This window comes from Gambusia affinis, linkage group LG15, assembly GCF_019740435.1.
Source record: "Gambusia affinis linkage group LG15, SWU_Gaff_1.0, whole genome shotgun sequence".
NCBI lineage: Eukaryota > Metazoa > Chordata > Actinopteri > Cyprinodontiformes > Poeciliidae > Gambusia > Gambusia affinis.
In genome coordinates, this window is record NC_057882.1 from 7,739,860 (window position 1) to 7,756,250 (window position 16,391).

Here is a 16,391-nt window from a genome sequence, read left to right on the forward strand (position 1 = left end):
ATTGTGTAATAATGTTTAATTTGTGGATAGAGTAACTTTTAATTACAGGAGTTTCCCGACTTATTAAGCTGCAGGTAGTCTAGATGCTAAAGTGCCTTCATCCCAAAACAGCGATGCTAATAAATAATTTAGATTGTTTAGGGCCCTTCCTAATTCAGTCAAATCCTAATAAAGCATTACTTCCTCAAAAGAAAGTTCTGTCTTTTTAATTGTGAAATAATATTTGGAATACATGTAAAGTCATAAACATAAGCTTTTTCAGAGTTGTATTTAAAGAGAATAAATGAGACTGAACTATTCGTATTGTTTTTCTGGTGCGCCGACTTGATAATTTTGGTCTAAATTATTAGTTCTACTAATAATCGTCCTAAGCAATTATTTATAATTATTCATAGCCAAATCTAGACTCCTTTTGTGGCACGACATATGTCGTATATTTATACTCATTCTTCCTACTTCATATCTACGGACTACTAAGGAACTCTATCAAAGCCTGGCATCCCAAAGTGAACACAATTAAACCAAAAATAAATACATTCATGCTTTTCTTCAAGGGGATTATTACCGAAATACACTTCAGATGCATCAGTAACATTAACACTGTGACCTGCTTTTATGCTTTTATGTTACAAAAGCTGATTTTAAAACTCTCATTGATTGCCCACTAATTACTCTCGAGGCGTTGATAAAGGGAAACTCTGGCAGCTACCAAAAATACCTTTTGGTTTAAAGTACGGTTGTAGAAAGCATGTGATGTTAAACATGAGCAAAGAATGCAGAAGCTAAATTTGAGAAAGCTGCATTTTTAAAGCGGCGCCAGCTGACTGGATGAGTGGGTGTGTTCCTGTGTGTTAGATTACAGGTTTGAGGAAGAGCCAGTAGGTGGGAAGCTATATAAAGCATGTGACAAAGAGCTGAGGTAAGTAAGTGAGGTAAGGCAATGCACTGTGGGAAATTCAGACATAGGAAAAGGCAAGTAAACCCCCAAAATTATGTTGTTGTTTTTTTTTGTTGATACTTTCCTCTATATGTTATGTTGCTTTTTTTTTTTTTATTATTATGTTGTTTTTGTTGGTTCTTTTCTTTATAACAGGTTTGTAAAATTAACCTAAGAACAGAAAAATTACTTATTCAAGAAAAGCCAACATTTTCCACCCGTTCCAGTGAAATCTCTGGCTGCTGTTTTCCTTCTTTTGGCACAGCTGCCATGATGTAAGAAATCTGTCATTCCAGGTTAGACCCGTCGATGGACTCAGGTCTTATCCAGGCTGTACCTCACCTCTTACTCAGTGACCGCTGGAGATAGGAACCTTTTTTATGATGTGGACGCCAGGAAACGTAGCAATTGACACGGCAAGGGCTAAAAAAACAAACAAACCATGTATTTTCATTCAACTGCTGAATGAAAATACATGGTTTTTCATTCAGCAAAAATGCTTCAGGCTTCCACCACCAACAGGTAATGTTGTACAAGGTGATATTGTTTATGAACTTTATTTGGTTTTCTCCAAACTGTGTTCTCTAGGTCATTCAGATCCAAGATTATAAAAAAAAAAAAAAAACTAAATAATGTTTTCTGGAGAGTGAACAGGCTTTCATTGTGCAACCTCACCAAACAAGCTAGGTTTTTCAGTCGTGTCTCGTCACAATGTTTTAAATTTAACATGCCATCTAAAACTTCTTGCCTTTTGTTTTTCCTTTTTCCTGTAACGTAAAGAAGCTCTTTTCAACCAGTTCAAGCGTCGCCGTCTCATGTCGTCGCCGTGTTCGACACGTGTGTGTATTTCTTCGGCCGAAAATAGAAAACACCAGGAAATGCAAATGAGTGCGTCAGATTTACGTGTTTTAATTATTAAAACTGATCTATTGAAACACAATAGATTTTGACAACAAAGTGTACAAAGGAAATAGAAATATTCCCCTAGTTGCTCTGGAAGATCCATTAAAAAAGGCGATCAAGAAAAGAATATTAATGAGCAAAGTACTTCACAATGAACTATCAGAACATTCAATACAGCATGAGTTTTTTTTGTGTTTTTTTTTTTTCCTGTGTTAAACATTTTCACATTAGAAATGACTGATTTCGTTTGTGTTCTGGACAAAAGAATTTAATGTGATTCCCAGTTTTCTCAAAACGCCTTCTCTGTTTTGCTTGTTTGTTTTTTTTTGTTTTTGTTTTTGCTAAAAATGTCTCCCAGCTCTGAAGTTTCCAGCTGTCACCGTGGGATTTCTGCTGTTACAATAAGTCCGTAGTGTCGCGATGAATCCAGCGAGGTAATAAAAAATACACAGGCCGTTATTTCTGAGAGTCCACGGCTGGATTCAAGTACATATGTACACGGCGGCCTCTTCTTTTGAGTCAGAAACTGTCACCTTTGCTCAAGTTACTCTTTGAGGGCACACACGCAGGCAGACACACAAATAGAACTGAATAAATATGCAAACCTCCCAACATCAGGATGCAAACAGAGAGAAAAATCCAATTTACATACTGTATGAGCAGTCGGTATACACTGGTGTACAACAACTGTTTTTTTGTTTTTTTTCCCCCCTGTGTCTGTGCTTTATTTATTTTTTTTGTCTTTTTTTGGCTTACAGAAGAAGAAACTATAAACTGAGCGAGTTTTAAAACGTCATGCTGAAAATGCGGATTTGCTGCAGCGTGGATTCAGGGGTCGTGCCTGTGAGGAAGAGACTCTGTTCAACCTGAGAACCTCGGAGTCATTGTTAAACGCGTGAGCCGTGTCCCGGAGGTGGAAGCTCCCTTCGAGCTCAACTTCTGCGGGTGTTTTGGAACGTAAAACACAAAGCCTTCCTCTTTCCTGTCAACGTTTTCCTCCCCAACCCAACCCCTGTTTTAGAAAATAAGATGACACATCTTGCTGCTAAATCAGACCACAACTTCCTGCTGGTAAAATCAAGATTAAGAAAAAAAAAACCCACATTCTACAGCCCTTTTTTTTCTTCTTTTTTTAGGAACTTCAGGTGCCAAAATATTACATTCAGTTTAATATCTGTTCCCACAAATCATCAAAAAATTCTTCCTGTGCAGAGTTTAAGATTTTTGATGCATGGAAACTCCTCGCACTCCTCGCTGTTCTGTGCAACTTTCTCTCCATTTTTCTATTTTTATTTTTCAAAAGATCCCAGACTGTATTGAACAGAGATTATTTCTTTTCCATAACTAACCCAAGATGTGAAGTCCAAAAATGTGCTGCCATCCAAATATCCCAGCGGCTCACTGAATGACGACGTACAATGAAGAAGACGCAACAACACAAATTTGCCTGTCAGTGAGCTAAACTTTGTTGTCTACAATCAGGACGTTTAGTCTGCGGTGAGGATGCAATGTGGCCTTAAAGAAGCAGGAGTTGTTCGCCATTAGAGCCAGGCCGGCGTGGTGTGAAAGGGGCTCACGTTAAGCTGACATCTGGGGGTCAAAGTTCACGCTGCCCTCTCCCTCTTCCTGTCCAACTACTCCAGCTCATCTCCTGCCTCCATGCTGAGCTCTCTTCGTCCTCCTCCCCTGCCGGACAGTTGCCTTCCTCTGTCATGTTCCTCCTCTCCGTCTTCCTCCTCCTCCTCCTCTTCTTCTTCGTCCATGCCTTCCTCTTCTTCCTCCTCCTCCTCGTCCTCGTCGTCCTCCGTGCCGTCCATGGAGTCGTCGGCCCCCAGCATGGCCTGCTGCATGGCCAGGGTGGCGGAGTCTGAGGACAGCGACTGGAGGCCGTCCATGCTGAGCGGGTCTGTGGCACAGGGCAGCGGAGTTAGTCTGGGCATGGAACAGCTAGCCACACAGTTACTGTAAAAAGAAAAAAACGCTCACATATCTTATTATGCTGTGCCTGCAGTTTCCTGCAATTTCTTATAATGAGATGTGCACAAACATGCTGGGCCGAAAAAAGGTTTTCCTTTTTTGGGCTACAAGAGCGTCGAGCAATAAGTATTAAAATAAAAGAATATGTGAAGTATAAAAAAAGAATGATAATTTTTATAATAATTTTAATTGTGACTGTATAATTCTATAAAAATAACTAATGCTGTAATAATATATTAATAATAATACAATTCTAAAATGTTAACAGCATAAAAATGTAAGTCATAGTGAGAACAACAAAAAGAAATATTAACAGTGATAATGAGCGTTATCATTGTTGTTATTCTATTTTATTGTACATAAGATTATCACAGCTGAAGTGATCAATGTTATTTTTTAAGTAGTAGCAGTAGAAATATTTTTAGCAAATAAAAAAAGATAAATGAGTACTTCTTTTTTGTTTGTTTGTTTCAGTAAACACCACAGAACTGTTGTATTTTTAAATCTGGGTCATCATGATGTGAGATTCTAAAACCAGCCCACATCTAATATCCAAACATGTGAAACACATGAAGAAGACACTCTAATGAGGTGCAAGACTAGATCAGGTCAGGAATGGGACTAATGGGGAGTTGTTTTGCGTCCTTTCTTGCATTGTTCGGTCTCTACCTGCGTCACCTCAGGTGTCGAGATAACAGGGAACAAATTACAGGCAGCTTAAATCCATATTGCACTCTGGGGACAGTTCCTTTGTCTTTGTCGAGTTGCTCTCTGGAGACTTCCAGCTAGTTTTAAAAACATGCTCATCTGATTCCTGAGGGAAAAGTTCTCTCTCTTTTTACATTTTTTTTTTAAAAAGGATGACAAGCTTTGCCCTTGAAATAAACTCTCACGCAGGTGCAAAAACCAGCCAACACCGCCATCTAGTGGCTAGAATATGCACGCAATTTAAGTTCACTTCTACTCGTGACAAAAATGTGGACACAAATGGAGTGTGTTGAACACTTGTTGCTTTTTTTGCTTGTTTGTTCTGCAGAGCTTTTAATGAGTTGAGCTGAAATCAATGTCATTTTGCAGTGGAGAAACTGTGATCAACAGCAACCTCAGCTGTTTTCACATTTGACAGTCTGGAAGGCTTTGGTTTGTCTCCCAGACAGTCTGACCCCAGTCGTGTTGATGATGAAACATGTGTTACATCTTCAGCTGTGTGTCTTGCTTTCACATTGCACTGTGTCAAACAAAACAAACTCTTTGAGCAACCTGCTTACCAGGTGTTTACCAAGAACCACTGAAGTAACCGGCACGAAAACCTCTGAGGAAGACGCAGCCTCAGTCAGGATTTGACAATTTCAAATTTTATCACAACAGCGTATAAAATAATGTTAAAGACATGAAACAAAATGTGTATCCATGCAAACATATCTGGCTGTGACTTGTGGATAAGATGTTTTGTGTGACTGCTGGCCTACTTTCTGAGTTGTTCACTGTCTGAGATCTGTGCGTCTGTAGTACTCCAGCCACGATGGAGTCTGGCCAGAAGCGCTGTGTGGGGCGGTGCTGGGACTTCATTTTCTTCGCCTTAGGAGCTGGGTCTGGATTACTGGCATCCAACATGGGCTGAAGAATACGGCGCCGGGCATTGATGAACCTAAAAAACCGAAAAATGGCAAAAGGATGTCGGAAAACCTAACAGCGTGGATTGTAATGATCAGCAAACAAAAAACTATTGTAAAAACTATTCAATCATTCAAGCATATGAACCACTTCTGGTGACAATAATCGGTCTCTGAGATTTTAGTGGACACAAGTCTTCTTCATGTACGGTAGTAGAATGCAATAAGTGAATGCATTCTAATTTGAATTTTTGAGAACATTGAGGTTTGCAGAACAGTTCTCTTTACAACTACTGTTGTAAACATCATGGCTCACCATGATATTTTTCCTGCTACCATCTTACACCCTGGTGAGAGATGCTGAGTAATTTATTGAGCTCAAGGCATGGACATGTGCTGCCTTGATCAGTGCTTCGTTGCTGTCCTTCAGACCTACTCTCTTTGGCCATTGGTAGAATGTGATCATACCAACCACTACAGCTGTCTGCCAGTGGTATAGCCCATGTCGGGGCTTTGCCTCCAACAATATCTATCTTCTGTATGTCATTGAGGCTGCACAGTGGTGCAGTTGGTAGCACTGTTGCCTTGCAGCAAGAAGGTCTTGGGTTTGATTCCCGGCCCGGGGTCTTTCTGCATGGAAGTTGCATGTTCTCCCTGTGCATGTGTGGGTTCTCTCCGGGTTCTCCGGCTTCCTCCCACAGTCCAAATACATGACTGTCAGGTTAATTGGTCTCTCTAAATTCTCCCTAGGTGTGAGTGTGTGTGTGAATGGTTGTGTGTCCTGTATGTTTTCTGTGTTGCCCTGCGATAGACTGGCGACCTGTCCAGGGTGAACCCGCCTCTTGCCCAGAACGTTAGCTGGGGATAGGCACCAGCAACCCTCCCGACCCCATTAGGGACAAAGGGTGAATAGAAAATGGATGGATGGATGTCATTGGAGAAAAATGTGTTTTGTCAGGGGAGACAAAACTGGGCTTTTCAGCAACAAACACTCCATGTTTGTCTAATGTAAAACATTGTATACACACTGAAAAGCATCCTATGTCGAAAGTTGAGGTTGTCAGAGAACCACAGGTGCTAGGAGTCTGTCCATGAAAGCTCACTGAGAATCTTGTGAGAGTGCATGGCATCAAACTGCAAAGAGTAATGGTCAGTAATGCTCCAACCTCACAGGACAATGAATTTGCAGCAAACCTTCTCAGAGAGATCATACATAATAAAACTTCCTTCTCTATGGTTATTGCTGATCTATCTGCCCCATCGCATTGTGTTCCTGGATGCTCCAAAGCAGTAAACCTTGCAAACTCCTGTTGTTGCATGGTTCCTCACAGTTACATCTTATAATCAGAATCTAAGTAAAAGGTAACAATTGCTAAATTCTTTAATAATTCTTAAAGAGGGGGACCTGAGTTTTTCTTATTAAACAAGTTATCATATTGTAACTTGTTTAATAACAAGTTATTAAACTTGTTATTAAACAAGTTTAATAACTTGTTTATTAAACAAGTTATTAAACTTGTTTAATAAACAAGTTTAATGAACTTGTTATTAAACAAGTTTATTAATAAACTGGTGGTGACCAACACCACCAGTATTTACAAGGTGTTTTATTGTGCTCTTGAGTTAGCTATGTTTTATTTTTGTTTGTGTTTTGCAAAGATATGTTTAGTGGTAAAATACACCCAAAAATTGGAAAACTATCAAGAAGGACAGTAGCAGGAACTGACAAAGAGTGAATAAAAACCCAGTGGCTTAGATACTATGGTGTTGATTAACTGCTTTATAACAGGTGAGTCCATTGACAAGATGCTATAGGAAAGAATGAGGAAATAGCAACATAAAAAGAAAGGGGGGAAAAAAGGAACAATTCTTTTCGATCCTAAATTCTCCAAAATTATTTCTTATGTGGTAAAATTACTAATAGCTAATATCTAAAAGGTATTCTGCAGAAGGTAAAACTGTTTATATTTGACATTTAGGGAAGTATTTAATTCCTGGTGCACATGACATATATGACCAGCAGATGGCAGCAAAGCTATAGCAGAAATAATCTGTAGCTCGAGAGTCTTGAGTCTAAATACTTTCAGGAGTTGTGCCCAGTGCTGCCTCTCTGTATGAAGACTTTCACCCTTCAATGCAGATTTAATTAGGAGCTGTTAGGGTTGCAGCAGCTTACCAGTTGTTCACTTGCAAGAGGGTGAGACTTGTTTGTGCAGCAATCTGCCTCTTCTCATCTTCTGTTGGGTATGGATGCTGGAAAAAGGAGGGAGGATGCACAATCTCAGTTTTTGTCCAGGTTCATGCTAGTGCTTCAGTTCTTATTGAAGGTCGACTTCTGTTAAAACAAATAATTCTACTTCCCTGTCCATGTTTCATGCTTGACTATTCACTGTCAAGTTTCTTTGTACAGCACATTTCTGCAATGAGGCAGTTCAAAGTACTTTACACGATCCTCGGCTCTTCTGACTCCACAGCGGCCACTTCAAAACAGTTCCTTTAAAAAAAAACAGCTGATGGATGCTGATGTGAAAGCTCACCATGAGATGCTGGAAGAGCCAGGAACGCATGATGTTAGTGGCGTGTTTGGGCAGGACCCCTCTCTTGTTCTTTGACTTCTTGTCTTCACTGTCCAAAAGAGATGACAAGTCCACATTTACCTTTGCAAACGGCAAGAAGGGAGGAGGAAGCATGAAGGGGGGGGGAGGCACAAAAAAAAAAAAAAATTGGTTAGGCTTAGTTATTGTTGCCACGGAAACAAAGGGAGACTACCAATTACCTTTCCTTTTTTCAGCAGCAAGGGCAGAAACACCTTCTAAAGTGTCACCATGGTAACTGAATTTGAGTAATGATACTTAAAATATAAAAATGCAGAGGAGTCTGTAGTCTGCTCGGTGTCTTACATTAAGAGTTAAGAGAGCCCAGGGTCAGGCCCCAAGTATGAATTTCACAGCACGGTGCTGATTCAGTTCACTACTGGTAGGGAAGCAGAATGTGTTTGACTTGCTTTACTCAGTTGTTGACTAAAGCCTGTTGGAGAGAAAATGATTATTCAGAAGGTTTCATCTGGAGTGTGAATGCGAGACAAAGAAACGGTCTTTGCTGTCTTTGCTGGCAAAGACGTAAATATAGCGTAAATATGGATGGTGTGTGTTTCTGTGAAACTGAGCTTATTGTGGATGAAGCAAAATGACTTCATGCATTTAAATGTCTTAAGTGTTGATACCATGATTTACAGTTGAAACCACATGTTTAAAAAAAAAAAAACATAACCTTCTGCTCAGTTTCTGACTTTAACGTTAAGTTTGTCTCATTTAGTTTGATTAGGGTGTTAAGGAAATGAATAAGTCTTACCTAAGGTGAAACGCAGAGTAAATCAAGAACATATCAAAATGCATTTTGATTATTATTTTATTAAGAAATTAAGCAACAAATATAGCAATGACTCCCCTGGCTAGTACAGGGACCTGAATAAAAAATGAAGGTACATCGCTGTTAATATCCATCAGCCCTCTTACAAAGATGGGAGCAAAAGGGAGTATCCAACCAGTTTCAGTTTACTTCACAACTCTGGTATTTGCACCTGCAGACTGTGACCCTGGATGGTTCAAACCTAGTTCAAAAATACCGTTTAATATGCGTCTCCAGCGAGCTGCCTCCAACATGAAGGGTGCTTTAGAGCTAACAGTGATTGCTTGATTGAAATAAAACAAAGTTTGACATAACAAGGGTTACCAAAGTTATTTCTACATACTGTTCTGTCCTCATTATGCCATTTATTTGGTGAAGTACATCAGTTCCTCCTGCAGGTAAGCATCCATACCACACGCTGCTGCCACACTCATACTTCACGAGTGGGAAAGTGTTCTCACTTTAGTGTCATGAAACCACAGGACATGTCTACAAAAAGTGATGTCCTTGTCTTTTAGTACTTCTGAAAACTGTAATCTAGTTTTTTTTATGTTGACTCTTCCGCTCTGAGTGACCTCTCAGCCCACCTCGGTGCAGAACTCATTTGACCGTAGCACATGACACCCTTACCAGATTCAGCCAGATTCTACTGCTTATTTGTCTGCTAAGGTAGAATTGGAGGTTGTTCTTTCAATTTTCAGACTCCTTAATACTTTCCCTCTGCTATTTTTTTCTTCCATTCTCAAATTTGTGCCGCTATTACCTTGCCATATGTGTTTGTTTATTTGTTCTTTATGTCTTTATTTTTTATTTTTTGTCTCCCCAGAAGGAATGCCCGTTCCATTGTGGGTTGAAATATGCCTCCGTTCCACACAGAGTTATTGAAGCTGTTGCTGCTTGAAACTTTATTAACCCGTCTCTTTTCCATCAGATTTACGCCACAACAAGCCTGATTCAAGCTTTTTCCTCCTAAAAATGACTCAGCACAATTTGGTGGTCAGTATGACTGAGCACAACTTTAGACTAAAAGCTTCATGGGATCAACCGATTTATTTTCATTATAATCAAATTGCAGGGTATGTAACTGGGTCGTATCTGAACTGAGTTGTACTGGATTTGGATCAAACTGGATTCTCCCTGTTTATAAAATGCCATGTTGAACCTTAAGGCTATTGGAATTTTATGTCATGTTGACAAACTACACTGAACTGCATTGAATTAGTAATAAAACCCAGCAATGCTTCAGAATATTGTAAATTCTAGGCATTATGAATACTTCACATTTACTGTCAACCAGGATAAAATCCACGATAAATAAAAGCTGAACTGGACTGATATCCAAACTTAAACAATCATTTATGTGCTCTGGCAGTACAGCGCATTATATGGGAATTTCGCTTATTACTAATGACTACAACTTCACGTCGCATTTATAGTCGTGACACAAGACAGAACTCATTACAGTTGCAGATGGGCTTCACTTGGATAACCTCCCTAGCCCAGGGTATGTATGCGTTCCAGGGCAAAGGGGGGCTGAGTTAATTGGCGGCACTGAGCTTCAGAGTGTGATTACCCGGGGCTTGTCTGCAAAGTAGCTATGGGGCGGTGATCAATTCCCAGCACAAATGTAGCACTCTGCTTTGCCAGGGTTGATGTTACCCAGTGGGCTCCTCTATAACTGTCAAGCACAGAATTACCTGTGTGAAAATCTAAGTCAGCAACTGCGGCAGATACAACACCGCTGCTCCAGGCTTTTATAAGTCGACGTAGGCAACTCTGTGATAGAATTTGACGTTGCTAATTCTATAGTCAGAAGTGTCTTTTGTGATCACGCAAGCATTTTAGGAAGTGAATATGCAATTAAACTTGTTTCAGAAACGCCGTGGAACACTCCTCCTTGCCTACGTCTTGATGCTTTCCACGTTTTATGGATTCTGCTGGGATTTTAGATCACAGAACAGCAAACTAGCTTCTATTTGAGAAGCAGAATATAAATAAATAAATAAATAAATAAATAAATAAATAAATAAATAAATAAATAAATAAATAAATAAATAAATAAAACTCAGAAAAGTGTAGCAGGCCTCTGTAGCCTCCCTGAGTCAATACTTTGTAGAATTACCCATCTTTTCATCAGTTTCACGCAGCTTCCCCGTCCATCCTGAGAAAAAGCTTTCACCACAGCATGATGCTGCCACCCACGTTTCAGTGACTGCATGGTAGCTCCACGGTGACGTCCAATGTTTTTCTTACCTCTCTGAATGTCAGCCAAGAAATGAATAATATGACCAGAACCTTTTCCAAATGTTTGCTGTATCCCCGACACAATGTAAGTTTTTCCATTTAATTGCAATCAATTGCCACTAATTACAGAACCTGAATTTACCTCCACCAATTACTTTCCTCCCACTTCTCATGTATGAACTACTTTGTGTTGTGCTGTCACATGAAAGCCCCTCTTTTCACCCCCAAAAGCAAGAAGACATCATGTGAAAAAGCTTAATTGGGCATGCTGATTGAGACCCACGACCTCTGAACGCACTCAGGAAAGATTCACCCAGGAGCCCAAGTCTGGTGAAAAAAAACTAAAGTTTTTTTAAAGTTGGTCACATTTAAAAGCAGAATTATTTGAAAGAAATAATTACTCATGTCGTTTTTTTATTTAAATAAATCCAATAATCTTGTCGGATGTAGTCGACGTGCAGCTGGAAAGTTGAAGGTTTGACTCCAGCTTCCTCCTGCCTTTTGTTGGTGTTGCCCCTGGGTACCAACCAATCTGCACTTCGGTGTATAAACCTGCGCCCGTATGTGAGTGCAAATGAGTGGATGTGGCTCTAGTGTAAACACACTCCGAGGGGTCGGTATCACCGGAAAGGTGCTTCACAAGTGAACTCCATTTATTATGTAGTCTGTGGTGCTAAAGGTTTTATATGTAAGGACATGTCAGCCCTACATGTTGTGTAATAAACTCTTCTGTACTTCTACAGTAGCTACTAAAGTGTTACCTTTGCAACATCTATACCCTCCATAGTGTCCACACTTAGTCTTTTCAGCCATGAGTCCTGACAGGATCATAATGTCTTTTATGCCCCTGCCTGATAAACATCAGGAAGAACAAACAATTTCCATTTGTTTGGCAGCAGGGGGCACATTCAGGTAGAGACAATGAAAAGGAACAAAGCGAAAGGGTGAGGAGGGGGGGAGGCGGGAGGAGGGAGGGTTCGGTGAAACATAAAGAGACGCGTTGAAAAGTCAAACTGTAAAACAGTGGGAGGTTTTGACGAAAGCACCGCCAGTGCACATGGCATTACCTGCGAGTTCTGAATCTGGATGGTTCCTGGAGGTAGTGCCTGCGTTAACACTTGCCCTTGCGATGTCACCATGGCAACCGGCTGGTACAAGGTTCCACCTGAGGGGATAATTTGCCACCGTGAGTATCAAGTGGCCTCAACAGCAACTGGAAGCCCCATCACGCACCACCACCGGAGGCTTATTAACTGCTTGTCGGTCTCGCAATAAAACAAAAAAAAAAAAAAACAAAAAAAAAACACAGCAAATAAAGAAAGCAAGTGATTAAATCCAAGGTGGTATAATGTCCTTTAACCCTGACAAAACATGAAGAAGGAGGTGGAGTGTCTTTTTCTTTCTTTTTTTTTTTTTTGCTCCTGGCTTAATTAGCCTTGATCAAGAGACTCTTATCACAGTCTGTTTGAGCTCTACAGTGTGCAGTGATCAAAGGCGAACACATTGATTTATTTTGGGTTAAAAGGGATTTCCAGAGGGCAAGATTAACATTTCACTGTACAAGCCTGACATTATAAGAGCCAAGCAGCAAGCCAAGCTCTCGCTCAAGCATACACAGACATAAAAGTTATGGCTGCAATAAAAGGCATGCCAGTTCCACTGATTGCTTCTCATTAGAAGACGGTATGTACTTGATCGTATCGATTTGTATGCGTGGTTACGGCAGCCGTTTGTGTGTCAAACTTAATTTATTCCAAACAAGTCATCTTCAGATCGTTCAGCACGGCTTCGCGCACATGTGGCAATGAAGCATCGCTTTGGATAGATTTTGCTCTTATGGCACATCGACAATCCCAACTAGAGGGAGGGACATGTGGACTACTTCCTGAAAAATCTATGGGAGTCCATATACTGCGGAGGTCAAAAATGCATCACCTTTCAACAGGATTCTCCTTTGCACCGGGAAAAGAGCAAAGTGAAAATTCTTTGTTGTGATAATAGGGCTGCAGCTACTGATTATTTTAGTAAATAATTATTCTATCAATTACTGTGATGATTGACCAGGTAAACAGTTCTGCAGATTTAACCACTGACACCTTTTTTGAACAACAAAACCTGGAAAGAGACCAACAACTCAATCATTATTATTATTATTATTATTGTTGTTGTTGTTATTATTCTCATATTACAGCATATAACATCATTTTTTAGTGAACCTTTGATCATTTGTAGCAAAGGATTCGTCTGCAGCAATAAATAAATAAATAAAAATTTGAAAGAAATCCTTCTAAAATCAAGATGTGAAAAGCTCAACCCTTTCCACCTGACTTAACATCAACACTGGTCTGGTGATTCTTTTTGGATTAACTGATTTTAACTGATTATTAACTGGATAGCAAAAGGTTCTTAAAATGGGATTTTTTTTGTTTGTTTGTTTTTGTTTTACAGAATTTGAATCAGATGAAACCAAAGCTGCAACCTGATGGGTTTTTATTTATTTATTTTTTCTTAAATGCAAAGTGTATGTATTTTTTGCACAGTTTTGTCTCAGAGTATGCCGTTCTTTTATCAGTTAATGATGAATGAATGATGAAAAGCAATTCAAACCAATGTGCTCAATTGTGGAAAAAGTAGCTGCCTTTTAAACCTGCACACTAGCTGTTTCCCTGCATTTCAGCCGCATCTGCAAAAATTTTAAGCCACTGTTTATTTTAATTCTACTACGCAGAAGGGGCTTTAACCATGAATGACCCTCTTTAAGGTGATCACTTAGCGTCTTGTTTGGATTTAAATCTCCACGTGTGCTTGGCATGGAGCTCACAAACCGATGGGCAAATCTCATCTTTCAGGAAGAGAGCACCCCATCATGGTTTGTTTATTATCTGCTCTTGAATGTAAAAGAATAAAAATAGGATTAATTCGAGATCATTTAACATGTACCAGGGCCACTGGCCAGTATGCATTTTTAAAAGAAATTGTCATCCTATAATTGTCGCTTTTATTTACCAGGGTAAATAAATATCCCAGTGGCCATATCAGCCACCAGAATGTTTCTAGGGGACAAACTGAGACGTTCTATTGTGACAACAAAGCAAAAAACAGAAACAAATTTGTTGTGGTACGGCATAATTTTTTTTTTAAAACAGTATTTTGCACAATACTGTATCTGAGTGCTATTCTTGTAGTTTTCAAACAGTGTTATCTTAATAAGATTGACGGTGGCAGTAGCTTCCACCAGAAGGCAGATTTTTTGCAGATGGAAATATTTCCAAACAGTCAAATTAGTTTCTTAGTTAACATGGGAATAGTGAAGTAATCTGTGGTTCACACAGTCAGACAATACTAAGGGGAAATGTTTTTGTAGTTTTGAAATAGAAACCGTTTCAAACACTGGTATGAATGAAAACCGGCCTCCGCATTTTAACCTGCGGTTCGGCTACTTCCAGTTCTTGATCTGAACTCAACTTTGTCAAGTTTGTGCCACAGGTGTGCAATCTCATCCTAACCTGATACCACTTGTGAGTTGATGGTGGTCATGGCGACGTTGCTTTGCTGCAGACCTCCGGTGGGCACCACAATCCCTGAAGAGTTAACAGAACTGGAGACAGAGGTCATGGATGGAGAGGAGGTCTGAATTAGTTCCTGGGGGGGATCGCAGAAGGAGATAATGGTGAGCAATTTTGGTGCGGGGCAAAGCACAGAGCAAAGCATACCTGGTGGTATGCGACAAGGAATGCCCAGAGGAAACAGTCCTACTCCGAGGTTTGGCTGAGACTAACCTGCTGCACGCTGAGACTGGTGTGGGACGGAGAGTAGGGCCCTCCGAGGTCGTTGCGCAAAAGGTTGTCGCTGTGCATTTTGGTCTTGAGGCAGGTGATGTAGCGATTGCAGAAGTCCTTACAGAGCTCATTGACCTTCTCTAGCTCCAGTAAGTGGATCCGTAATACCTGGATAGCCTTCACCATCTAAGAGCACACACAGGCACAAGCCAAACCACGTCACTTTGGTGCATGTCAACTCTGCAGTCGACTCAAGTTCTTTGCACCACGTTCTGGAGTGCAGTGCCCACCACATTGGAGAAAAAGAGGAGCTTTTAAACTCTCATGTACCTACTGGCTAAGACCTCCATAGTGTGCCCAAATAGGTTTGGGCATGTGAGTCTGAGCCAACCCGACAGAGAGGCGGGGTCACCCTGGACAGGTCGCCAGTCTGTCGCAGTCCAGCCTGAGTGATGCCTAAATATTGGCCAAATAAGTTTGCAGGTTTGGTACTGGTTTCCTTAAACGGGTGACTTCTAACATTATTTTAAGCTAAATACATCCGGATTTACAGTGAAGTTGGCTGTTTTAAGTCGTAACTGAATTTGAATCTGTATTTCTTAGATTGAGGGAAATGATTTGGGACAAGTTAACTGCATATTAATCTGACCTTTTCAGAATTAAATACAGCTTTTTAATCCAGATTACTACTACAACTGTGCTACTGGTAGTGCACTTAAATTAAATACAATTTGGACATAAGAGAGTTATAAAAGTATCAGAAAAAAATATCAAAACAGACACACATTAGATTGTATTTAAATGAAAGGATACATACTGCCAGTACCTTTGCATTTTGGCATCTTTGGCTGCTTGTGGCATGCTGTAAAACTCTGCTCTAAAGAAGGTCAACAGAAAGGTCAGAAAAGTGCTTTGCCAAGGAGAAGATAAATGAGCTAATGAAACTGCCCTCCCTTAATCAAGGGACCGGTAATTCCTGTACCCATGGCAGCTAGCAGGGCACAGAGTAACATCACTGCCCTGAGGAAGAGTTAGTGCCCTCTGGGAAGGGTGCTGACACCCAGTGGCTCATAAAACACACAGATGCAGGTTTAATTGACTGTTCAGCACTTGTCAGCATGCCCTCCTGTACTCTGAAGACACCGCTGACCATTTAAAATCCAATTCCTCTTGATCAGCAGGCATCCTCTTTTTATTTGTAATTCTTCATGGCTATTGCAAGCAGAGTGTGTGTGGGCGTGTGCGTGTGTGTGTGTGTGTGTGGGGGGGGGGGGGGGGGGGGATGCCAGAAATGACAGGGGAAAAAAACTTTGGAGTGAATTATTATTAATAGTGATGTTTGGATACAAAACGTTTTAGTAAGGCAAAAAATGAGATCTACTTGTTCATTTCTAATTCTTTTTCACGTCAATCTGTATATTTTCAAATTTAGTGGGAACTGAAAAGCTGCTGGCTGCCATAAAATAAGGAGCATGTAGTTGCTCCTTGCTACAGTTACATGTAGTTAATGGCTACGTGTAGTTACATGTA

At 40.2% G+C, this 16,391-nt stretch overlaps 1 protein-coding gene across 1 annotated transcript in view; it reads right to left on the reverse strand.

Annotated features, from left to right (window-relative positions):
• LOC122845293 overlaps nucleotides 1–16,391 on the reverse strand; it is a 106,656-nt gene that overhangs the window by 10,170 nt on the left and 80,095 nt on the right. The window contains exons 7-13 of the mRNA XM_044141499.1: nucleotides 14,862–15,047; nucleotides 14,589–14,724; nucleotides 12,150–12,247; nucleotides 7,968–8,087; nucleotides 7,607–7,683; nucleotides 5,287–5,465; nucleotides 3,476–3,746 (exon numbers count right to left, since the gene is read on the reverse strand). Of these exons, the coding sequence (XP_043997434.1) occupies nucleotides 3,476–3,746; nucleotides 5,287–5,465; nucleotides 7,607–7,683; nucleotides 7,968–8,087; nucleotides 12,150–12,247; nucleotides 14,589–14,724; nucleotides 14,862–15,047 (1,067 nt within the window). The remainder of the gene's footprint in view (nucleotides 1–3,475; nucleotides 3,747–5,286; nucleotides 5,466–7,606; nucleotides 7,684–7,967; nucleotides 8,088–12,149; nucleotides 12,248–14,588; nucleotides 14,725–14,861; nucleotides 15,048–16,391) is intronic.